This window comes from Acanthaster planci, linkage group LG04 (genome assembly GCF_054643075.1).
Source record: "Acanthaster planci isolate LZ-2023a linkage group LG04, COTS_SCS, whole genome shotgun sequence".
Taxonomy (NCBI): Eukaryota; Metazoa; Echinodermata; class Asteroidea; order Valvatida; family Acanthasteridae; genus Acanthaster; species Acanthaster planci.
Window position 1 is genome coordinate 9,873,313 of NC_141780.1, and position 27,273 is coordinate 9,900,585.

Below are 27,273 nucleotides of genomic sequence, written 5' to 3' on the forward strand. Positions count from 1 at the left end.
CTATTGGAAATTGATAAAATAATTATGAGAATTTAGTACAATTATGCATGCTTTAGTGCTATACTATGCGTATTTGCAGAGTTCAGAGTTTGCTTGGTTCAGATTCGTTCAGCTGCTGAACTATTTTCAGCTTCCTCCCATTAACCACTTGCTGCCAGGTGGTTTGAAAAATGCAGTGCACATAATCAGGACTTTTTCAAGATTTTAAGTTTTCAAATTCATCATTTCAATTAATGGACGTTTACACCCACACAAATTGCCCTCTGGTGGCCACTCTAGTCTGACAGACAAAATCTATTGATGCCCAAGTATTTCAGCCAGGCCTGCAGCCTTGTAAGAAGAGTCCAGATTGTGTGGTGTTATGTAACTTTCTTCTGTTCACGAACCTGGCACCATGTGCTGCTGACCCCTTTTCAATAGGGACAAGATTAGCGTGCAGCGGTGCTGTGTGGCTCATCACTGCGGTGATGGAACGCTTTTGTCCCCAGTGGTAATCCGCTTGCTCTCAATGCCTTAAACTGTGATATACTGTTTCAAAACAAGGGTGGATTGTCTCTCCTATTGAGAGTGAAAAAATGCCCATCAGCCTGGTCTTTTGCTCCAAGTACGGTCTTTTGTTACAAGGCCCAGTTCCCTTTGTCCAATTTTGGAGACCCCGGCCACATGTATAAACACACAATGCCTCGAGTCCCGAGTGGCAAGTGGTTAAACAGAACATGGACAGAATGACTTAAAGCCATGTAGCTTGCAAGTAAATATTATGCATGGAATACATTCATCAAAGTTGCATAGTGCCAGTGAAGTTTTGGCAAACAGATTTGTTCTAGATGGCATTGTTTGAAAAACTGCATGGCAAAGGCCTGGATGTGCAGGTGAGTGGGCTCAATACACTCTTGAGATAAAATCCTGGAAAACGTGTTTGTAATTTAAAGTTCCATTGTGCAACAAACTGTGTGGCACACATGTAGGTCTGTGCTAGTGAAGGTGTTCTTTGTGTTCGTACTTCCATGTGTTCGTACTGACAAATCTGAAATTTACAATGTGTTTATTTCTATTTCAGGTATTTGTTTAATTTCCGGGGTGTAGCTGCAAGTTTCAGACTGAAGCATCTTTTTCTTTGTGAGTCATTAGTATTCCATGTTGGAGATGAATGGCTGGAGTTCTTCTATCCAGAACTTAAGGCATGGGTGCACTATATACCTGTTGCTCAGGATCTAAATGGAACAAGGTAAATATGAAAGAAACTTAATTTCTTTTTTAGAGTAGTTCCTTTGAGAGAAATACAATCTGAAAGAACTGGAATAGACATGCAAGCATGCACCTAGTATGTTAGTCTAAGCAAGGAAAACTTGGTTGAGAGTCAATAGACTGCATTCATGTGTCAGCCCTCTTGAATTGAAAATTAGGTACATTCAAGGCTTTTCATTTTGGGAACATGAGAGTTGATATTACTTCACCTCTTAAATACTCACATCGGAGCGCATCATTGGCCAATTCCACCTCGTGTCTGGAAGTAGAAATAATACGCAACCAGGTGACATCATAGTGGTGAGTATCCACCTCGCTGCCGTGCGGTAGTTTTTCTGGTAGCATCAAATAATCATGCTGAAACCCACCGCATAAGTATGTTGTCTGTGTTATGTAATCTTTACGGAACCAGTCTGGAGTTGTATCCTAATAACTATTGCAGTGTAACCAAGTGGCAGAAGGACTCAGTTAAAAGTGAGTAAATAAATAAATAAAGACAACAAAAACTACATTCAATATTTTATTTACAATTTGGACAACGCCTCAAAGCCTAACAGAATTTATATATATACAAATTAAAACAAAACGATAGTCAATGATATCGACCAACAGTGTATAGCTGGCAGTATGTACATTAGAGAACTGCTACACTTTAGGTATGAGGAACTTAAGGATTGCATGCAGCATCCCTCGACCGGTGCCAATCATTAATGCTGTATGCACCAAGGCAAATAGATGTAACAATATGTACAGTAGCAATACAGTAGCAGAGAGTGATGTTAAGGCGATGAGGATCTGCAGCAGAGTGATCTGACTAGGATGTTTCTGCCCTCTCCGTAGGATGGGGTGAATCACAAAAGCTTTTTGTACCAGTGAACAATTGCAGGGCAGAAACAATACCCTGTTCAGATCACTATTGTCAGATGCTGGCATGCACATGTATGGCTCTGTAGATATGCAAATGCACTACTAAATACAAGAAAGTCACAGAGTGCACTACACAGTATTGTTGATCGCTATTTTTATCAGGTGTGTAAAGTGAAGGCTTAAGAGAGAGTGCTCTCAGAACAAGGTTGCATCCAACTATGTTAAATATTGGAAGTCTGTTCTTGAGGTACCGGGTACATGTATAGAAAGAAGAATTCTGTAGTCTGAAAGTGAATAAGGAGTGTTGAAGAAGTGGAGGGACCAGGTGACTAGAATAATCGACTGATTACACAGTAAAGACCCAAAACATGTCAGCACCAGACTATTGAAGCCCTCTTTTTATGCAGATCTCCACTCCACTATCATTACAAAACCTAGGGACAATTTTGATTCTAGATGCTCTTTGGTGTGTTCTAAGGCAATTCCTGGCCATTTTCCCTAGGTTTTTTTGAGCAAAAGTTTAAAGATTTTAAAAAGACTTCAATTTATCTACTAAAAAAAGAACTTCAATTGCAACATCAGTACCAATGAGTACATGTAGATCCTCATTCCACAATTTCATTTATTTTTAACTATTGACTTAGAATGACATGTCATCCAAGGGATCTGGGTTGTAAAAGTATTAAAATCAAATTTATGCTTCACTTTTTTTAAAGAAAGTGTTTTTTGTTTGTTAAGGTTTTCATACACATCTATTCCTCAATTTTATTCACTTCCAAATATTGATGAAAACAAAACCTACTTTAAAAAGGATCGGGGGGCCGAAATGTCATGTTAGTTATTGTAAACATTTTGCCATGACGCGGGCAAAATGTACACCAAAAATAGACCATGAACATGCACCCAACGAACGTAATAAAAACAAGTGTGTATTTGCCTGCACCTGGGGACCCCCTATTGTTCCTCTTTTGTTTGTACTTTTTTAGAAGGCCACCCATATGTTTTGTACACATTTGTCAATTGGGGACCCTCTGTCAATTGGGGACCTTATTGTCCTCTATTGTTCAGGGTCCCCAATTGCATGCAGAAACAAACTCACATGTACACACGTAGCCTACACACACAAACATTGCACAAAACGAGTAGGCATCTAGTTACCAGGTGATCACACGAACACATTGATACAATAAAATAACTGGTACCAGACTAATATTGGTTGTCAATGTCGTGTGGGGCAATGTTCAAATGTATGTTGCTTCAAGCACGAGGTTGCCTCGTGTTCCAAACTTGACAACTGGTACCGCTGGCCAACATTGTCGGGGAGTCTCAAGGTTGGGATCGAAAGTAAAGTGGTGGTTATTGTTGCTAGATTATTTCTGTTGTAAATGTATACCGTAGAGTCAAAAAATGTAAACATGGCGGCATGGTTTTTAAACTTGGCGGCAATTTCTAAGCATGGCGGGTGCTACAGAAAGCATGGCGGGGCACCAAGTCTTTCCTACAGAACACTGCGTCTGTGAGTACAAGTAACATGAGATTTCTGTTATTTATGAAGTGTAGTAAAACAAATACAGCATGGTTTATTTGGGGAAAATAGTGGGAATTACTGGTCCCGAGGTGTAGGTAGCTTGACTACCTTCCAATGTGAAGTCAAGCTGACCTACACCTCAGCACCAGTAATTCCCCTCAAACCATGCTGTATTTGTGTATTAGTGATGAAATAAAAGTTTGATACAAATTAATGTCAGTTTTGTTGAGAACAATTTAAAATTTGTGAGACATTATACCAAAATGTTTTAATCAACATTTTGAGAAATGAACGTGAGGTTAGCAACCCAATATAGTCTGACAGCAGCTCATTTAACACATAGCATTGAATATGATAGATTTAGGGAGCAATGTCTTCCTGGTGAAAAAGATCTATTTTACCTCTTACATACAGCCTTATCTTTTGTGTATCAATAGTCTATTTCAGTGAACAGTGAAGTCTGGATATTTTAACCCTTAATGAAGCAAAGATTCATGTCATATCTTTACATATTTTTATATTCAACTTGTATATTTGAATATCAGAAAAAGAAAGTAAAATACAGTGAGTCTATGGCGCTCTACCTACCCAAACAGTCACTACATATGCAAATTTTCGATGTGCGTATTATTCATTCGCTGAAAAGATTTTATCTCCAGTGGTGCACCCTGACCTTCCACAATGCAGTGCGGCCTCGCCGCCATGATCGTCGTGCTTTTCTCAGCGCCGTAACGTAACGGACGTTTACCATCACTACTACAAGGTTTGTTCCAGCAACGCTGTGTCTACCCTACCAATGAATTATGGGCCTTAGCCGGTTGAATTCTGGGGGTCAACGTCAGGATCTGTGATATTCCTCTGTCTTCTCCCGGTACCTGGACAAGGAAAAGGCCTTGCCGTCGTCCAGGGGGTTCCAGCCAGGATATGGCCAGGCCCCTGGTTCATTTGGCCCCACGTAGCTGATTGGGAATCTCCGTGGTTGACTATGGAAGACCCAAGCAAGGACCCCTGTCTCCTCGATCAATTGCTGGCCTGGCGAGCCAGCCGGGACTCCCAGAGAGTACCCCATCAGACGTCGCCGGGGCTTTCCAATCTTCATTGTGAGGTACACCATGCCTGTTGCCCAACATGGCCCAGAGAAATCCTCGCAGCATTCCAGCCTGTGTTCCTTGGTGACACCGAATAGTACCACCCACTGTTCAACATATCGGCCTAGAACACCACTTCATCATTTAAGCGAACATATGCTCACACATGGTTATGTGTCAGATACCCAGCATGATTTTTTGCCTAAACGCTCATGTATTACTCAGCTCTCAACATTGTGTCATGATTGGGCGGAAACTTTGATATTCACGGCATTCACCTAGAATTTATGCCATCTTCTTAGATTGGGTTAAAGCCTTTGATAGAGTTAAGCATAATATTCTACTTGATAAATTGCATAAATATGGTGTGTGCTGTTCCCTCTTGAAGTAGGTCTCTTCTTACTTATCAGGTCGCATGCACAAAGTCCAATTTTTGGGAAGTTATTCGGACCGGGCTCGTGTCCCTTCAGGTGTCCCTCAAGGCTCTGTCCTTGGACCAACACTGTTCAACGTAGTTGCATTTTATCTTCCATTCTGCATTCAATCAAGTATCAGACAATATGCAGATAACACTGTTGTTTTTAGAAAAATGTATAGCCCCTCGGATGTATGCATATTACAAAATGATCTGACATGTATTGATAATTGGTGCTCTTTAAATAGAGTGAATCTTAATGTTAACAAGTGTAGAGTAATGTAATGTGTCTGTCTTGTTTCAAATCGTTTAGTCGTCTTAGTTATGTCTTGGGTTCCCGTGCACTGGAGATTGTTGACTGTTATAAGTATCTTGGTGTGACTATATCTAATGATCTGAGCTGGATGAAGCATGTTGACTTAACTGTGTCTATAGCAACTAGAATGTCAGGCTTTGTCAAAAGGTTGGTTATTTCTAGAGATCCACAAATCCAAATGAAACTGTTTTGTGCTCTTATTAGACTTATTATCAAATATGCTTGTCCAGTTTGGTTCCCTGGTCTGGTTTCTTTTCAGCATTCCATAGAAAGTGTTCATCGTCATTTCACTCGATCTTGTTTAGGTTTACCCCATAGGCACGTACCTGGATTTCACATTAACAACTTAGATTACACTGCTCGTCACATCCAACTGGGTTTACCTCCCTTACTCAATAGGCTGAATTTTTTGTCAGTGGCTTTTATTGCTAAATGTCTGTACGATAGGTTTCATGTTAATATTGAAAGTCTTTCCATACACAAGCTTTTTATGACTCATTATTTGTTAGATTCCCAAGATTGTGGGACACTTTACTCATAGATGTCACAACAGAAATTGTTTTCAGTCTTAATTCTTTTATTTCAAAGTTAAAAGACCATTGGTTGTCTCCTGAGGCTAATATTGTTTGATGCCATAATATGGATCCTGTATTTTTACTGTACATTCAGTTGTTAATTTATCTAGTTTCATTTTTGTGCATTTTTGTATTTTTAGTCATTTTTATCTAGTGTTTTTCTTGTATTTGTTGAGATTTTTCTGGAGACCCTCTCGACAGTGATTTAGTTCGCTTTTAGGCTATCCGTCAGGGGTGTCAGCAAATATTGTTCTTATATATTTATATGTATCAGTTTTTGTATTTTGTGCTGGTTTTTGTACCCTGAGAAATAATAAATGAAAAAAAAAAAGCCCTGGCTGCCACCTCCGCTGCTGGGCTTCAAGCCATTGCGGCTCAAGCTTTTAATTGGTATCCCCGGGTCATTGGACTTCATTTCTCCTGGTCTCTCTGCCTGAAATCCTGTAATTCCCATTGACCTCAATTGGGAATGTGCCAGGGTGTTCCACCTCTCGCGGCCCCCATCTGCCACCTCTGCCATCAGGTCTAAGCAAGCACTTCTCATCTTCATCAAATTCTTTGACCACCATGAACATACCTCTGCGGCTTGAATGTCGGCCTACCTGTCCGTCGATGAAGTTCCGACCTCCATCACTCGCTGCCTTGGTGTTAGACCACCATCAGCCTCCACTGCCCCGAACCCGTTTCTGGTGGACCAGGCCCTTCCGCCCTATCCGGCTGTGAGCCATGATTACATCTGGCAGGATTTCACACCGGAATCGCACCAGCCGTGTGTACTCCCTCAGACTGCTCACCACAGGACTGTTCATAGCTCGGAGCGGGGCACTGCCCTGTCCTATACCGGGCAACCAGCATTGTCTTCCGAGAAGAACGAAGTTGAATCCATCAGCCCTCACTCCGTCCGATTGTCATTTCTGTCGTCTTCAATGAGACATGATTCAAGTGCTTGGCCTGCCGTTAGCCACTTCACCAGAGGATGACTCGGCTGCGACTTTTCTAACTGACACAGCATGACTGGAATCTTTTGGGCCAATTTTTTTAAAACTCCCGCTTGACTGTTTATGCATGGAGATATTCTAGTCTTTAGCCAGAGCTTGGCATGCGTCCAAGTCCGCTCGAGCCTGACAGTCCTCCACTTAACCACCTGCCAATCTTACGGGCACCCTCCAGTGTTCTATCCGAGACCTTGATATCTGAGACTAAGACCAAGGCATACAAGACCAAGACCGAGACCAACTCCTTCAAGACCAAGACCAGGACTTTGAGACCGAGACTTTGCAGGTCGAGACCGAGACCACGACATCTGAGACCGAGACCAACCATAAACCAATTTTTAGGTTTTACCAAAAGGTAAATAGGGACAAACTTATGGCAGTACAACTAAGTATAAAAGAAATAAAATGAAAACAGCATAAACACACACACACACAACACACACAAATAGGTCAATATTTCAAAAGAATGTCTCAGTTCTTTTATCAGTGAAAATGCTCTACTTTTACCCTGGTCTGGTCATTTTCAACGCGAGTGTCCCAAATGATATGATGTGAACATTAAAATAAATATCCTTAGACTGTTTTTGTAAGCAAAATACTGAAAAACAAATATCCAAAAAAGATGTACCGTAACAAAACTACTAAAACAACACGTACCACATACAAGGGGAATGAAAGCACTTTCACACGTGCACACAATTCGTAGCGAGCAGACACAATGGGGCGGACATAATGGGCCTGCAGACACAATGGGGCGGACATAATGGGCCTGCGAACACAATGGGGCAGACATAATGGGCCTGAAAAGTTTGCAGACATAACGGGCCATGCAGACACAATGGTCCAGAACACACGTGCTCAACAGTTCGTTTCGCTCGTGGCCGCCGTTGCGTATACTGTACATGTACAGCCACATGCACAGGGCCAGGGGAACGACTCTGTGCGTGGCGGCAGATAGGGGTATCTACAATTGCTCAATTGCCGCGACCCTTGACCCTAGTCTTTCAGGCATTTGCTGCAGTTTTTGCTTTCTGCGCACATGTGATTATGTATGCCAAGGGATATATAATACCACCTGTTTCAGGAGAGTTGTATTTCAATTTTTTAGTTGCTTTGACATCTGTCGCAACTTGCTGATAGATTACATAAATACATTAAACCCACAATCGCATCAAATATTAATTCGATTTATTGCATGATGTATGTAAACAAAAGTTAGATTTGAAAATAACAAATGCTAACCTGAACACAGAGACTACAGATAACCACGAAATTTAAGGATCCATTTGGGTTTGCAATGTGTGTAGATCCACGATGTGTGGGCACTTTTTGTACAGTAGATCGTTCGGAAAATTTTTTTTTGTCGGTGTGTGTGTAGAAAGAACAATTTTTGTTTTCCAAAACTTGTACCTTGGAGGGGACGCTGACCATGGTTATGTTCTCTTAAGTCAAGTGTATGCAGCTCATTTTGATCGTTTTTGTTTTGAATGTACATTTAACCGTATGCTATTTTATTCCATGGTCGAGGAGAATGTCCCGGCGGAATTTAAAATGCGATCTATGATCAAAGCCGTGGTTGTGTTGTGTGTGGTTTTAAGCCATCATCAGTGGGCCAGACTTACGACATTCTAGACGGGCAGGACTTATGAGCATTCCAAGTTCAGTGATGGGAGTACTTTCACAAGTCAGTGAACAGTGACTGTAGGGTACTGCTGCAGTCTTATTCTTCCTTCATGCGCCCATACTGTGTCCGTCATGTAAGAATGAGCAAATGTCAAGCGAGATAAGGCGAGTGCCAGCGCTCGTAACACGCATGACCACCCTCGAACTCAAAAGGGCACTTACTTGAGATCACTGCTGTACATCAATACCAGTAACTCCTCTAGAGCTACACACATGCGCTCTGTCCATTTGGGGGGGTCGCCTCATTGAACGTAGTCTAGTTCCCCGCCCAAAGATTCCTTGATGACCCTTGATAATGATTCGTTGGGCAGTACGAATCATCAGGTCTGGTATCCAAACTGTATTGAACCAACTTTACCAATACATGTGTGTGGATGAGTGTATGTTTTCTGTACTGTAACTGTATTCCTACATGTACGTATTGCACTGTCGGGTTGTGATGTAATATGCAAGTGGCTTGCTCCTTGCTTCGTCCTTAGGGGCACATAATCAATTATTGAATTTGCAACCCGTGAGGATAATAATCAAGAACAAATTTGCTGGGATTGACCATGGAGGTAGAAATATACCAGGGTAAATCAAAGCCATTGAATTAGTGCAAGGAATCACAACGTACATAGGCAATACATGTGTAAGTGTAAGTCAGCAAAATGACGACTAACAACAATAAAGTCGGCATTCGCGTAAGTCATCATAATTTCTCGAGTCCTGAGAGTGCTGACTAATAGCCAGAGTTTACTTTATGTAAAAGTGTATTCTCTGCATTAGATGTGTCGTTGCCAACCCCCCCTAGACTGGTGCTTCTCTGCGTATGTAATTACTGTTTGGGTAGGTAGAGTGCCATAGAGATGAGATTTCCCTCCCCACATTAAGTGTGGGTCGGGTCTACTAGATAACACCTACCCAAATATTTGTCAGATTAAACACAAATCACATGATATGAACTTAAAGGAGCAATTTTCTGCATATTTTTTTTTTGCCCATTGACTTTGTACATGTTTTCAAGCCACCATTTTGGTAACTTCGAAATGTTTAATTGTTATCAAAGTGATAGCCAACAAAGACCCTGATACAAGAATTATTCTAAGTGGATGATGTTATGATGACGTCATCTTGTGCTTTTTATTCATTTTTATTTGTTAAATGTTGCCCACAGGTTTTGTAGATGTTTTTTTCAACAGCCAGTCTTCGGCACTTTTGTTTATTTGACTGACTGTACATTAGGTGTACACTCTTAGTTTAGCTGCAAGAGAGTGTTACGTGCGGAGAACGCACGGCAGAAGAAAAATCAAAAGACGAGAACCAGGACACTAAAAATACGAGCAAAGAACAATAAAGGAACTAATTTGGAATAACATTTAATTATAAACTTAAATCAGCAAAGCAGTAAATTAAAACAAAATAAATCTAGTGGTTTGCTGCAACTTAAACTTCTCATGCAAGAACACTGTGAATTTGAGCAGTCAAAAGCATAAAAGCAAATTTTTTTACATTAGCACAGCCAAGCACAATTAACTACAATGAAAATTAGCAAGCAGGCAAAAACATTAATACTCAAAGAGGCAAATTATATTCGGCTGAGTATAATTACCTTAAGGAGCCAACACAAGAGAGGAAGAAAATTAGGCCCCCGCCCAGTCAGTGCCATGGCTAAAAGAGCGCGGTCGTCGGGCCAAGCACCTCCACACTCCGCGCCAGAACAGCTCAGTTCAGACGGGTTGGTCAGTGTCGATCCCCGAGATTCGGCTTCCTCATGGAGCCACGACACTCCAGGTTCCACGGTCCCTCCGCGGTGTCAGCCTCGGCCACGGTCCAGCGGTAAAGAGCAGAAGACGACAAGAAGGTGCTGACCCAACATTGGCTATTTTGGAACGCACATGCTAAAAGCATATAAGCACTGACTGAGAACGAAATCAATGAATACGGAGTCTTTTATAGGTTTTTTTGGAACATGCGTAAATTCCACACATAGATTGTACCTTTTCGGGGAGACAGAAAAGGATTTGGATCAACTGGGATCGTAACAAGAGGATCCAAGAATAAAATCTTCATAGCTCTTAATTACTGATAAACAATTATTTGTTAAATAACTTGAAATCTGAAACAACTTTGTGGCTGTTGCTGTAACAACCACTGCCTCAAATTTTGTAAGTTCTTTTTCAGCTGTTTCCTTCCACCAGTAGACTTTGGCAAATTACTAAATCTAAATCTAAATTGACTCTTACTTGACAGACCTTTGGACAATCATCCAAGGATGGTGCGAGAAGAAATTTGTCATGCTGACCTCATCATGTGATTTATTATTGAATTTTGAATATTTAATTTTTTGTCATAGGGTTTGTACACACTTATCAATCTCAATGATTGAGTAGTCCTAAACTTCGGCTCAAGATTACTCTGAGAACGAAAGAGAAATTGTGTGTTTTACACTGTGTTTTTTTATTTGAAATAACAAAAAAAAGACAAAAACAGACAAAAATCCACAATACAGAGGATATAGAACATTTGCTACGGCAACTAGCTCTGGCTCAGGGGATTTCACTTCTGTCAGGAAGTGTTTGGCTACGTTGCACTTGGTAACAAACTCGGTAGAAGACATGTTTATGCCAAGAAGTTTGGCAAATGGTGCAAGTGAAGTGGGACTGAGAAATTCCCAACTTTTAGGGTCAAGGCTTTGAATTGAAGCTTGTATTTCTGTGTTCCTAATCCCAAACCTCGCGTTCATTTCACCAAGACAGTTGTCAAGAATCTCACCGAAGATGGCAACATACCAATCTGCTGACTTAGATAACCAAACTGGAATGTCCCACTGTTGAGTCTAGGATTGAATCTATGAGGAATTGGGGGATAGTGCATGGGCACTTATTTGCAGGATGATCATCTAAGTCCAACTCGTTTATTCGATCTTGTATCTCGTTCACAGTGTCCATCGTGTATATCTCTTAACTGATCATCAGTTGATTCTGTCAGTCGATGGCCGTTCATTAAATTACAGTCACAAGATTGCAGATGCTCATCAGCAGCATGAAGATGCTAAGCACTTTGAACATGAATTTTTGCTTTTTACCAGTGTTGTGGTACTCGGTACTTGTACTCGAGTACTACCCGAGTACCGTTTTCAGCGTACTAGTACTTGTACTCGGACATCCAAGTACTCGTACTTGAACTACAGTTCTTGTACTCAGGCTACAAAATACTCGGAAGTCGACATCCAAAACTTGTACTCGAGCATCAAAGTACTCATACTCATTTAACAGTACTCGATAAAAAAATCCTTTAAGTTAACTTACCTCGGCTGTTGAAATAAGGTACAAAAATATTGACCCCAATGACCCGATATTCAATACGGTTCTCACAAAAAGAAGGCCGAACATGGGCTCATTAACATATACGACCCATTTGCCATCTGTGCGCATACTTTTCCAATCATGTACGCAAATTATTTTGTGGTACTCCAAAATGGTCACGTGATTTACTTGGGCATTGGTAGTCTGTTTCCTGGACCCGAAATTCTAACGACAAACCCAGCATATAGAAAATCACAGGTATATGAATAATTGAGTCTGGAAAATAGACTTCGCCGCGCCGTGCACGTTGTGTCAACTGCTGCAACGCACGCGTAGTGACCGTGGCATTGCTAGCCAGATCACTTGTTCTTGTAGCCATGTCATCTGCATTCAGTGTTTCTTTTACACACTGGCAGGTCTTAGAGGCTCTAAATTAAGATAAAACTACTTTTGAATTAGAAGTACTTGTACTAGTACTCGGAATTAGAAGTACTTGTACTCGTACTCGGAAGTGCAAGTACTTGTACTCAGAAACCAGTACTTGTACTTTGCAAGCAGAGTACCTGACCTATCTTTGTACTCGGCAGTCAAAGTACTCGCAGTACTTGGTACTCAGAAAAAAGTACTCGACTACAGCACTGATTTTTACCTGTTTCAGCAAATCTGTATGCACATTATTGCATCTGAGAGTTTTCTTCACACCATTCGAGGACATGTACTATCACAAGATGATTTGAAATAACAGACATAGTTGACAAGTTACCCGACCATCTCTAATCAAGTAATCGCTTCAACTTTTGGCCACCATACACACAACTGAGTTTCAGTCATCGCAGGACACTATACATGTATACTGGGTATTGTTACATGTATGTGCAGAAGAACTTCTCAACCTCGCTGTGCATCCCTATGGCATTCCCAATGACCAAGTGTAACTGGTGATTGAATCTAAAAATAGGCAGATTGTACACTGGTTTCATCTGCATCAAGACTTCCATGGGCAGCAACACTGTCGCCACGAAGTGGAAGTTCATTCACACATATAAACTGTATAATCTCTGCAATTGCCTTCATGTAGTAGTGGTTCTGTATCTGGGCATCGTTGACCAAGTTTGCAATACTTTGGTCTGAATCCAATCTAGCCTTTCTTTCGGCCCACTTGGCCATTGAACAACTATTAGTTCTTGATTCTGCCTGTTTCTCTAGGCCATGATGCCAGTTATGATACCCAGAAAGGGTAAAAAAAGTATTGACATCAGACTCACTAGAATAACAAAAAAAAAAAAAAAATGCAGCGCCTTTCTGGATTAAGAATTCAAGCCAGTTGAAGCATGAAAAACTATGAAGCTTGGAAGTCATGGACTCTATTTCCGAATAGGGTTGGATTTTATTCTTTTTGCCAAGGCTGGGCAGGTCCATCATTGATATTGCCAACGTCAACCAGTGCCTGAAACTCATTCGATTCACAGACACAATCGTGTTCTTCCTGTGCCGAAACTATTGTGGATGTCACTGTTGGATGACATCTATCACTGTCCTGTGTAGATACTGACGTCTTTGAAGTGTTAGAAGATGTCTTTGAAGGGTCAGAAGATGTAGACTTGCATTTTAGAAAGATGGAAGTTTGCTGCTGTAGTGGACAGTAATCAAGACATTTTAAAAGTTTAGGCCTAGGCCAGGCCAATGACTAGTTCGCTTCAGTTGTCAAACCATGGAGGTCAAGGAAGGAAAACCTACACCTGTGTACTGCATACACACAACATCCATACTGTACTCATTGTACACTTATTTAGCACACATGCTCTAAGACAACATGCATCATTTGCATACAGTCAGAGTTCCCTTATCAATGATTTTGATTTGTGTGTCCTGCATTGTGCAGATTGCTAAACTGCACTGGCATTACAGCATATGGCTTATAAGTTATACTTGGGGGACTATATGGACCAACACATTTGCAAAATTTTATGTTAGTGACTCATTTAGAGAATGTCTTAATATATAATTATGCTTGTGCTCTTTACCAATGGGGGGGTTCAGCTTCCTGCTGGGGGTCAGCCCCCCCTCCCCCTCCCTTCCTTGGTGATGGGCCTGGTGTGTGTCAACTGCATAAAAGTGGGACTGAAGACTTTTTTCGAGCAATGTATATTCTTGGGAAGGCTTAAAGAGTGAAAAGCACAGGATTGAAAGAGGTGATGTTTTTCTCAGTACCTTTACATTCTGACGACAATGTTTGGTGTAATACTTGGATTGAAACCCCCTGATAATAACAAAAATAATATTAATGATTATTAAATAAGTATTTTGTAGTGCGATTCCACTACTGACAATTGTGAGTTTTCTTTAACAGCGGAAAGTGCCAAAGATTACAGAAAACATCTACATGTACACGAAAAACTTGAAGGATACCTTACAAAAACATCAAACAGGTGTGTTTTAGGGAGATGCTTGAATATGTGGGGCAAGGAGCCAATCTTATGGTTGATGAAATGTTATTTCACAATCTGGAGACAGAAAGAAAAAGACCTTTCCACAATTTGACCTTGTTACAAGCTGACTGAGCGTTAAACCCAGGGTGATTGTCTTGTCTTGAAAAGTGCTTCTTGAAGTTTCCACCAATTCTTGAAATGTGTAGATCTTTAATGTTGTCCTCCCCTCCAGCCCCTGTCGACGTGTCACCAGTTGGCAATTCTGAGTGATTTCATGGGATAGAATGTCTCCTGTGGTTGTCTCAAGTGTAGGGGTGGCATGCCAGCCAATGATCGATTTTCAGCCCTTTTGTGTAGCAACAACTGCTACGCATTTCTAGATTTATAAAGCAATTCTCATATTTTGTGTAACACCGTCCCCCATTATAGCATAACTGTTTATATTTATAGTTTTGAACGAAGACACAGAAAACGTCTGGAGTCTTATCTTCAAAAAGTAGGGGTAGTGTTATCACCAAGTTGCTGATATGTGTCTCAGCTTCCATCTTTTGCTTTTTTCAATGAAATAAAACACATTGGAAAACAGTCAAGACCGTGCATGGATTCTGTGCTACTTCTTGCCTTCCATTCTCAACTTGTGAATTTACATATAACAAGGAAGACTTGCAAAACTCATCAATGATCAAGCTATCTCCAAATGCATCCAACGTTCATCCAGCATGCAAAGAGGTTTCACATGTTGAATGGGTTTGTAATCCATTATGTGTATCACATCTGTTGAATAATAAAAAATGTTCTAAATTACGCTACAGCTGATCACGACTTTGCCAATCAATCAATGGAGTGGTTGCACAAGTTAGTACATCATAACAATGTACATGTATGTGCTAGAGTTGCAAAAACAATGTTTACTATTGAAAGCTTTGCAGCAGCATGACTTATTTTGAATCTCTCAAGCAACCACCCCACTCCCAACAAAAGAGGGTGGTGCAGTGCTAAAGCTTCACATTTTGGTCGAGTGCTGGACCAAGACGAGTCTAATTAGATCACTTGCATGGGTGCATGCATAGCTGCATAAATTGCTACAGCACACAATTGCCAAAAGAGTTGGAAGAATAATGCACAGCAGAGGGCGCTCTACACAGCATCCTGCAAGGTCTCATTCACTACATGTATTATGGAGTTACATGTGAAAGACCGCAGAGGGACCAGGTGACTCACGGTCGACCGATCACGCTCATTATGTGACAAAAAAGAGAAAATGCCAAAGAAAAGTGGAGGGATCAGGTGACTTAACTGGGTCAACTGGTCACATTAGGCTTTTCAAATATTGTAAATGTAAGTAGGAAAACAGAAAATACCATAGACCTGGAGGAGAAAAACACAATGGACTGCCAACTCCTGTGGGCGCACCACACATTGCAAGTATACATGTTCCGTCGGCTGGAGTTGCCGCACAGGAAACTTCCAGTTGACCTTTGAAGTGGTGTTCACGTGCAATTCACGATTATGACCATCACGCGTTGCCGCGCTCTCAATTCAACCTTGGAATTCTTTACTTTCATGTTTTTTAGGGGAGATAAAATAGCAAAATGGGCATGGATGGATGATACAGACAACATACAAGTGTGTTATGATATTCCATATACCATAAAAACTCAACTCCCTGTTTGTGTCTTTAGGCGCTTCTTCCAACAACTGTGTAATTATGCCATTTTGAGTATTTTGTATTACACATTGTGCTGCATGCACAATTTAACATACGGAAAACAGCAAAACAGAAGTTGTCTGTGTGGGTAGCTTTGGCACTTTTGGTTGATGCAAGATCAATGTGCGCCCAGGTCTATGAATATACAAGTGTTTTATCATAAAAAAGGTCGTTCAGAGGTGTTTTGTGAAGACAGAAAAGACAAAAGGATTTGGTCTTTTTTTTTAATAAAGTTTATTTACAATGCACAGATCAAGTAGGTATTTTGCATCATACTTTTATGCTGCATGTTTGTTAAGTTGCATCACGAATCTTTGAAAAGGTAGTGGCATAGCAATGCAACACAGAGTAAATTGAATCCTGATGCCAGCTCATATCTAAAAGCATGGCTGCTGTGAGGCACGCGTTGGTGTGAAGACACAGTTTTTCACTGGCTTCATTAACTGAGGCTTATTTATTTGACTACACCCATTGAAATATAGTGTCATTCATTTACACATACATGTAGTAAGACATTCAAATTCAGGTGTTGGGTTTTATTCATTGTAATGTACTGAATAGAGGGTGCATATGCATCATTTTTTTAAGGGATCTGGGGAAACACCCACAGTGTTACACATTTAAGGGGTTTCAGTAAACTGAAGGGTCACAGAGTTATTTTTTTTATTATGAGTTTATCATACACTTTTACTGCTTTCAGAAAGAATTTATTCGTTTATTTTTCTTAAAAAGTACTTTAACACCAAAATTGTGCGATCATAAATCTATCATTTTTTAGAAAAAATGTGGATTTTAAGTTCACTAGGTTGGTTGCATCTGTCTTGCTTGAAAGAAATATTTGTGTAGCTTTAATTGAAAACCCATTTTTTGAGGAAGAGAATTTGTGTTTCAAGCCCAGCAGGACTTGTCAAAAAAATTGAACAAAACAAATTTATAATTTGGTTAAGTGATTCAAAAGGTATTTATGAATGGTACTTAGCCATTTGTTTAAGACTGGCTCCGGAGAATAGATCCCAATAAGGACCCTCACTTTTGTGCTCAGACAATTATCAGCATTTATTCCCCTGATGTAGTCATAAATAAATGACTGGCCAAATATATGTGACCCTCTCTACAGAAATGAGTCACAATTCACCAGAGCCACCTTTGAGGTTTACTTTGTACAGTATTGTATCGAGGAGATAGAACTCTTTGATGTGTCACTCAGTTTGGTATGATGGAAGTGGATGGTGTTTAGATGTTAAAACACAGTGCAACATTCTTTCAAAGGCCTTTAATTTATGGATTACTGGCAGTTACATGTAATAAAGTACTAAGTAGTATCAATGGGCCCAACCTTGTTATTTTTGCAGAATCTGAGATCATACTGTTGCTTCTGGCAGCAAAATGCGGCTACAAAAGTCACAGTAATTTGGTAATACTGGTATCAGATGACATCTAGTGATTGTTAGAAACAGAATGTATGAAGAAATGTGCCTGTTATTCCTTGGATAGGGATGGGGAGTAAGGTTGGCATAGTGGTTCTTTTCTTTTCCTTCCACCTCTGTGGATCGGGTTCAATTCCTGGCTCAGTCCACATGTGGATTGGTTATCAGACCCTACCCGATTCCGTGGATTTACCTAGAATATTCCTCTGAAGTTTTTCTCCCACCTCTTAAACTGTAACTGCTGCTCATTGTCTCCTCTCTACAGGCTTTCTTCAGGCTTGCTAGCTACAGTGCCTGGTGTGCTTTTGAGGAATCCTTGGTGTCATTACTAGAAATAAACAATAATGATAATAAATTCCTACCATTAAATCTGTAGTTCAACTTGTCACATATAAACTAGTGTAATCTGTTACTTTCCCTCCACAGAACTCTGATAGAGTTTGCAAAGTCCAATGATCAGATTGCTAAGGATATAGCTAAAAGGTATGTGAGATAAACAATTTACTTGCTAGCAGGCATTAGTAAACAGTTTCTGTATTATTAACAACTGACATTATTAGTGTTTACACAGTGTAGTAGTCTCCACTGTTAATGTGTATCTGCTTGCTACATGCTACTTGCTAGTGGAACATTGCTGTATCGAACACCGCTGTACCAAACATTCGGCTGTACCATCATCCTTGGCTCCTAATATTTTGTGCACAAAATGTACCGAACATTATGCAGTTGCAAATCAACCGACATTTGCCACAGCATGCATCAGAGATTAATCTTGAGCAGTAGCATCATGACTTTCAGGATAAACTAAACATCAATTTTGTAAAAAAACAAAAATAATCAACAGATACTCTTCTAGAAGACTCAAAGGCAATCTTGCGAAAAATGCAATCTTTTTGTTCTGTTTGTTTTTGGCTTTTTTGTAATTTTGCGAAAAAGGAATTAGCTGTTTCGGGCACCGGCTGAAAGAGCTATTGGTTTTGTTAATTATTATTAATTTTTTTTTTGGTTTTTCACATCAAATCCCATTCCTTAACATGGGTTTTCGTCCTGAGCAGGACTTCTACCCTTTTGCCATTTTTGATTGACTTCAAACTTGGCAGGTCTTTGGACAATCATCCAAGGATGGTCCTAGAAGAAATTTGTGATGATGACGTCATCACGCGATTTCTTTTTGAATTTTGAATATTTAATTTTTCCCATTGACTTTCTACACGTTTTCAAGCCACTATTTTGTTTGATCGCTTTCAAAATGATAGCCAACAAAGACCCTCATGCAAGAATTATTCTAAAGAAATGATGTCATGATGACATCATGTGATTTGGTGTTGATTTTTCAATATTTAATTTAGCCCATTGACTTTGTACACGTTTTCAAGCCAGCATTTGGGTTAGTTTGAGAGATTTGATCAACTTCAAAGTTACAGACAGACCACAAAAACCCTGATGAAAGCATTTTGCTAAATTTATGACATAAAGATGACGTCATCACCTATTTTTTAATTATTTTTTGGATATTTAATCTTTCCCCATAGGTTTTGTACACGTTTTTCGTCGGCCTGTCCTTGGAACTTTGGTCAATCTGAATTATTTCCTTCAATGTACACTTGAAGTCCCTCATGAACAGAGGGTCCCAAAGAAAAATTGTCAAAATAACATCATCAGGGGTCACGTGACATGAAATTAAAGCTGCAGTTTTCCCCATAGGGTTTGTACACGTTTTTCACTACGCAATATTATCAATCTTAATGAGGTTAGTCCTGAACTTCAGCTGACATTGCTATGAGAACGAAAGAAAAAAATTTTTTTTTCATCTTTATTTGATTACATGTATACCCAAGAGTCTGAGTATCAAATAATATTTCAAAATTTTCTTTCAGTTTAAACGCAAATCATATGACATCATGCCACTATTTGGAAACGTTCGCGACGTTTGATCACTATGAAAGTGATATCGAACAAAGAACCTTGTGCAAGAATTCTTCAAAAGAAATGACGTCATGATGACGTCATCATGTAATTTACTAGTGATTTTTCAATATTTATTTCAGCCCCTTGACTTTGTACACATTTTCAAGCCACCATTTGGGCAATCATCAGAGGTTTGATCAACATCAAAGTTACACGCAATGAAGACCCTCATGAAAGAATTTTCCTAAAGTTATGATGTCATGATGACATCATCACCAAACAGAAAGTTCTGAAACAGCTCAGTGGTTGTTCGCAACCACGTTCATCTCGTTGTTTTTCTTCTTTGGGGGGCTTTTTCGCATTTTGCGAAAAAGGCATTGTTTTTGTTCTGTTTTTTTTTTTTGTGCGAAAAAGACACTCATTTTAGCTGTTTTGGCAGTCGAGCGAAACAGCTCTTGTTTTCTTCTTCTGTTTTTCTTTTTTTTCCTCCTTATTCAGTCAGTTTTTTCTGGCAAAGCACTTTGGCAGTTAGGAAATTCAGACAAACTTCAGACTAGGCAGGTAGTTGAACAATCATCCAAGGAAGATCCCAGAAGAAATTCACAATGATAATGATGAATTAGTTTATTTATTATTGATTTTTCAATAATTAATTTTCCCCATAGACTTTGTACACAGATTCACATGGTTTTCGGACTGTCAGGCTATGAGGGTGCTATTGCAGAACTACGGTTACACCTGCCTGGGGTTTCATTTTTCAACAAACTATCCTATGTTGAACTATAGATGGCATTACACAACAATGTTAAAACTACCTGAGCTTCAATTTTTTGCCATAGGGTTTGTACACACATTGCTTGAGCAGTCCTCAACTTCGACCAAGAATTACTACCAGAACGAAAGATAAATCAGACTAACATTTTCCATCCGTTCGATTGCAAATATACCCAAGAGTCAGATTATCAAATAATGTTTCATAATTTTTTCCAATTAAGACAAAAATCACGTGACATGAAATTAAAGGAGCAGTTTTCCTGCATACGTGTTTCTAGCCCGTTGACTTTGTACATGTATTCCAACGACAGTTTTGGTAACTTTGCAATGTTTGATCATTGTCAAAGTGATACATAACAAAGACCCTGATGCAAGATTTATAGCTAATGAATGACGTCACAATGACATCATTGCCTTATTTTATGTTGATTTTTGAATATTTTATTTTTCTCCATATGTTTTGTACACGTTTTTCATATTACCACAAGTGAAGTGGTAGTCCTTTACTTCGGTGCAAGGTTACTATATGAACGAAAGAGAAATTGGGTACTTTACGCTCTGTATTTGATTTGGAATACACCTAAGAGTCCGAATATGAAGTAATATTTCATGAAAATTGTTCAGTTTAAGTGCAAATCACGTGACAACTTTATGGCCCATTGACTTTGTTCAAGTTTTCAATTTTGGTAACTTTGCAATGTTTGATTGTTGACAAAGTGATAGCCAACATAGACCCTGATGCACAATTTATTGAAAATGAATGACATCATGATGCTGACATCACCTTATTTTACACTGATTTTTCAATATTTCATTTTCCCCATAGGTTTTGTACACGTTGTTTGACTTGGCATGAACTTCAAAGCCTTTTATCTCCTGAAGGACATGTCCTATCTCGTTGAAATTTTGCAGATAACTAGAAAGCAAAGTGTTACAGACGAATTTTGACCTGCTGTGCTGATTACATCATCAGGCTATAAGTAACGTGACGTTAAATGTGCACTGTTTAGGGAACTATATCTCCTGAAGTAGATGTCTGATCGGATTCAAATCATGCAGATATCTTGAAAATGGCATGCTTTAGAGGAACATTTGCATTATGTGATGATAACGTCATCAGGAGACAAGTCACGTGACATTAAGTGTGCACTCGATTAATTTATTAATGATTTTTTTTCAAACTGACTTTCTACACAGATATATAGCCAGTATAGCCAATATTTTAGCAAGTCAGCTGTATTCCATGAAACTGTAATATTACCAGATCGAATCTATTTTGTAAACATTTTTCTTTTATAATACGATATAATCTTTACTAAAACTCCGAAACAGGCTGTGTTTGTTCACAAACACCACCTCTAGTTCTTCCGGTTTTGGAGCTTTTTCACAATTTTTCGAAAAAGGTATTCTCTTGATTGTGTTTTTTTTTTTCTTGTTCTTCCTTTTTTTTCTTCTGCTCAAAAGCCCGTTTAGTTTGTACGCGTTTTTCTACCGGTCACTTTAGTGCTTTTGCAACGTTGGATCATCATCAAACTTATATGACAAACCCTTATGCATAGATGATCTTAGAAACATGACGTCATGATGACATCATCGAGTGATTTTTTATTGAATTTTACAAATTTATTTTAGCCCATTACTTTGTACATGTTTTTGAGGCACTATTTTTGTACCTTGGTAATCATTAATCGCCGTCAGACTTGCATCAAGTACTAACTATAAAACAAAGATAATTCTGAATCATTTGTCTTATGATGATGTCATCACGTGATTTATCATTAAATTTTGACTATTTAAATATTCTGTTTTATTTATAAAAATCCATATAAAAAGGGCCCTGGCCTCCCGCAACATTCTGTTTGCAGCAAGTGCCAGGATAAAATATGGTCTTCAATTCATCTCGTGTGAGTCACATCAAGTGACCCTTCCTTCCGGTCGAAACTGGAAGTGGCCTTATTGTTTAAAAGTGGTAATAGGTATCGAGTTGTTTTCAACGGTGTTAGTCTGCTGGGTGATAGTATTCTTCAAATCATCCACTGATGACGTCACCTTATTATCAAGCGCCCTCTAGCAACAGGTTAAAAATTCGGAAAAATGAATTTTGAATGGATGTCTGTGGCGAAGTTTGTCTGAATTGCCTAAAAATTGATGTAGATGACCATCTTTACCCAGTCAACACGCGTGTGAAGTTTGAGACTGATGATGTCATCAGACCGTAAGTTACAATAAAAACTTCTTTTAGTCTTCACAATTCTGTAAAAAATCAACTGTAAGCGATATAAGCGTGAATTGTGCACGAGATGACAGCTAAAACATTGGAGTCAGCTGCATGAAATGCATAACTGGTGTACTTTTTCACACACGTGAAGCGCTGACAAAAACCCCCTAAAATATAAATTGCCAACTCGAAAATCCCATTAGCACGCTGTTCATATGCTTGTGTGTGTGTGGGATGCCCAATATCTGTCTGCAAGATAGACGGCGCACACTGCGTAGGGCATTATACTCGGGACTTGGCAAAATGCCGACCACATGCTGCCGAGAGCAGATCACATTGTATGGAACGTCAAAAGGGACAAATGTTTAAGATATGTAATCTGTGCCTTTTCCGCGATAAGTATTATGTTTTGTATTGTATGTTGTATTGTACATATCTTATTGGGTTGAAACCTTGCAGGCAGTTGGGAAGGGAAGGTTTACAAATGGAAATTGACCTCAGGTGATGACAATACCATCAGCAGACGAGTCACGTGACATTAAATGGTGCCTCATTTAAAGTACTATATCTCCTGAAGTGTATATCCAATTTGGTTCAAATCTTGCAGATATCTTGAAAAGGGAGTGCTGTAGAGGAATTTTGACCTTATGTGATAATGATGTCATCAGGAGACAAGTCATGTGACATTAAGGGTGCACTCTTTAAAGCCCTATATCTCCTGAAGTACATGTCTGATCGGCTTCAAATCTTGCAGATGTCTTGAAAAGGGAATGCTCTAGAGGTATACAGACAGGCGCCTATATTGGCCACCAGGCCTATCTGCCAAGTTTGCTGGGTCACACACTGCATACAGCCTGGCTCTGTGTAGTCATAAACCCTGCTGGGTTGTCTGGATCCTGTTCAACGAAATACCAGGTACCCAGCACTTGCCTTGTCCACGCGACAACACCAACTACCCAAGAACGCTCGGTCACAGCAGAGAGTGCAGCGCCCCCCAAGTTCACACGGTCGATGCTTGCTTTTAGCGGGCACCATAGCTCGTGTGCCCGCTTTCCAGTAGTCCATGCATGCCAAGCATCAGTGCTCAGCCCCAACTTGAACATTGAGTGCGCTTCACAAGTTTTTATTCAGCTAATACTCAGTGAAGATTTCCCGTAAAATTTCCTTAATGTTTTTATTTTGCGCAAAGTTTGCTTATCATTTTCTTGCACATTTCTAAGTTGTTTTTGCAAGTTCTATTCAAATCCCCTTTCCGTATATAATGGTATATATATAAACAGCCCCTTCTAAGTAAAGTTTGAACCTTCTCATGAAAACTGTCTTTCCAAACTAATCCTCCCCGTAATTATAAAATAAACAGACACAAGAAAAACACAAGACAAATTTTTCTCACCTTTCTTCTTCTCTTGATGACTTGATGTCATTTCAAATTTTTTCTCTTCTCATATTCACTTTATCTTTCTTCAAAAAAAAGGAAAGAAAAAGAGAGTAGTTGCATTACACGGTGTCTTCAAATTAGAGGAAACTGTTATAAACAAGTTGGCCAAAAAGGGAAAGAAAACGGGGAATAATTGCATTACACAATGTCTTAACACAGGAGAAAATTCTTGCGAAAAAGTTTGCCAGAATTGTACACGATTAAGTAATTGATTCAAGTATAATAAACCTTGAAGGATTTGCCTCAAAACTCATGTACTATTTCTTGGAATACTGGAAACTTTAGATAAATGAGCAATTGATTCAAGTGTGATAAACCTTGAAACAAGGAGCAGCACAAAGTGGAACTTGGCTAATTTCACACATCAATTTAGTCACTTTCCTTTTACCATTTCTAGAACAAACATCATAAAATTTACTATTTCATTTATGACGTCTTAGAATACAGGAAGCTTTGTATAAATAAGCATTTATTAAAGTGTTATATTCCTTGAAACTAGGAACAGTGCAAATTGGCACTTCACAAATTTCACACATCACTTTAGTCTCTTGTCGTTTGCCATTTCTAGAACAAACATCACACCGTCTGTATAATGTAGCTTGTTTTCCAGTTTGGGGAATTTCTACAGCAAAATGTTTTCCTATCAGTCTACCTGGACCAGGAAGACCGGTTGGTCTATCTCTAGATCGATACAGTGGCAAATTTTGTGCACGCAACTCTAAAATTTCAATCACCAACATGTGTCTAAATGTCAAAAACCTGTCAGTGCCACCAATTTCCTTATACACAAGATAAGAGTTTACAAGAGCAACATCAAGCAAAAAAAAAACCAGTTTCTTATACCATTTGATTGATTTTCTGACTGAATGGTGCGACAATGCCAGCTGGTCTGCAGTGTCCACACCCTTCATCCCCTTGTTGTAGTCGAGTACATACTTGGGTTTCTCCAAAGCGATGCCGTCATGGTTCTGCTTGCCGGTGTTTGCCATCTCGGCTGTATGCATCATGGACAGCATACAGACATCTTTTTTGTCTCGCCAGACCAAGGCGAGCAAGCCTTTGTCGCTGGAGCGGTGGACAACATCACCTTTCTCAAGTTTCAAGGAGCATAAAGTCCTTGGGCATGTCTTAACAATTTTGTCTTACCTTCCCAGCGATGTTCGTCATCTGGTCGTGTAGTTTCAGGTACAGTTCTGGGCTGCTGAACCAGGTGTTCCAGGAAAACCCTTTGCCAAGAAGATTGGCGTTCAAGTCAAGTACAATTTTCGTACTTGCTAGTCCAGCAGTCTGGTCTTGACCGGTGTAAATCTTGAAGTTCCTTGTGTATCCAGCGGCAACACCCGTGCTCTGGCAGACTCGATACACCTTGATGCCAAACCTCACACGCTTCTTGGGGTTGTACTGCGTGAACTTCAGTCGCCCTTTGAATTTCCAAAGGGACTCATCAGTAGTAATCTTGCTGGACGGAATGTAGACGGACTTGAACTTCTCGGTCAGTTCGTCTACCACCGGGCGGAGCTTGTAGAGTCAATCAGTCGCATCTGCACGGCTGTTATTGATGAAATGCAGATAGGCCAGCAGGTCCATAAGTCTGTCGGGGGGGCATGATATCAGGAAAAAACGGAGTCTGAAGTATTGAGTCTCTCGTCCAGTAGGACTTCAAGTCGGGTTTTGGAATCAGTCCCACGACTACCATCATGGACAGGAACACTGACATCTCGTCTGGTGTTGTGTCAAACCAGCTTCGCATGTGACTTGGACTTGCTTCTGGTTGACTTTTTGGGTGTTCAGCGGCATAGCGGTTGGTCTCATTGGCAATGTGCAACGTCAGCTCTGGGGTGAAAAACTGCTAGAGGATCTCGAGAAGAGTGCTGTTCATGTTCAGTTCTTGTATTTGAACACCCGCTGTGCCTTGAAAGCCATGTCGGCGGGGGAAGTTGTCATCAGCCGTCCATTGAATGGATGAAGTCTTGATCTTCTTGGCAGGCCTCGCTAACGGTGGTTGCCCGTAAGAATCGCTGACACTAGTTACATTAAATCAGGCTTCAATCTTGGGGAAAAAAAGGGCAGGCCACTTTGGCCTTGCCTTCCTCAAATTTCAACAGGGCACCAGGCAGCTTGAGGGGGCATCAAGGCCAATTATTTTGAAACCTTTGATTTACTTTTGTGACAACCAGTCATGTCATGAATAGGCCTATAAGCAATTCAGTTCTTGTACACCATGCCATCCCCTTTCAATAAAAGGCATTTATCATACTGCTATAATGTGTTGCATTCCCTGTATAAAATTGTTATATTCATTTTTTATTAACCACTTCATGCCGGGGCATTTTTCAATGTTGATGATGCTGGGCCGGCATGACTATCATTTTTTCCGTTTTCAAAATCCTTCAAAAATTCATCATTTCATTTAACGGTCATTTATAGCGGCACCAAGTATTCTTAAGGCACTACTCTAAGTTGACAGGTGGCCTTCATTGACGCTGGAGTATTTCAGCCAGGCCAGCAGCCTTGTAAAAAGGGGCCCAGATTGTGCGGTGTTATATAACTGTCTTTCGTTCACGAACCTGGCTTAGTGCACTGCTGACCTCTTTTCAATAGGGGCCAGATTAGCGTGCAGCGGTGCTGTGTGGCTCGTCGCTGCGGTGGTGGAACGCTTTTGTCCCCGGTGGTAATCCACTTGCTCTCAATGCCCCAAACCCTGGTATACGATTTCAAAACAAGGCTGGATTATCACCACTTTTGAGAGTGAAAAATGTCGGTAATGCCTAGCAGCCTGGTCTTTTGTTTGGAGTACGGCCTTTTGTTACAGGGACGTGTTTCCTTTGTCCGAGTTCGGAGACCCCGGCCACCCATATAAACCATACGTCTCCAATCTCTGAGTCCCCGGCAGGAAGTGGTTAATTACAGATGAAGCAGTTGGAAATGATCAGTCAAGATCTGAACATGATCATTGCCATACTCCATGAGGCTGTCTTTGTCAGTTTTGGAAGGGTAGTTGGTTGGGTCAAGAATGTCGGCTGCAATAAATAGGTCATCTTCTGCAAATGAGCGGAGTCGTGAATCTACACATCTGACAATATTGCTAATTGTATCTGCAGCAAGTTTGTGGAAGCCCTTGTGATTAGGATCGTTAGCTTGCTTGCTCATTATGTGTCCCTTGAATTTATCTGTGCGGAGCTCTCCAATTACCTGCTGCAGCATCTTGCCTGATTTGGTTTGTTTATCTCTGATGGAATTCAACATTGCCTCTGTGCTTGCCCGAACTTTGAAGATGGGTGTTTCGTTCGACTGAAATAATAGAGAAAGCTGGGATAGATCATCAAGAACATCAACATAGAATGCCAAGCAGAAAACAAACTTAGTTGA

At 40.0% G+C, this 27,273-nt stretch overlaps 1 protein-coding gene across 6 annotated transcripts in view; it reads left to right on the forward strand.

Moving 5' to 3' along the window:
• poglut1 (protein O-glucosyltransferase 1) overlaps window positions 1-27,273 on the forward strand; it is a 166,363-nt gene that overhangs the window by 122,403 nt on the left and 16,687 nt on the right. For 5 of the 6 annotated variants that reach the window (XM_087136051.1, XM_087136052.1, XM_022252494.2 and 2 more), the window contains 2 exons: window positions 1,061-1,228; window positions 17,993-18,049. In XM_087136051.1, coding sequence (XP_086992177.1) covers window positions 1,061-1,228; window positions 17,993-18,049 — 225 coding nt within the window. The remainder of the gene's footprint in view (window positions 1-1,060; window positions 1,229-17,992; window positions 18,050-27,273) is intronic. The other variant, XM_022252495.2, reaches the window with a different exon arrangement.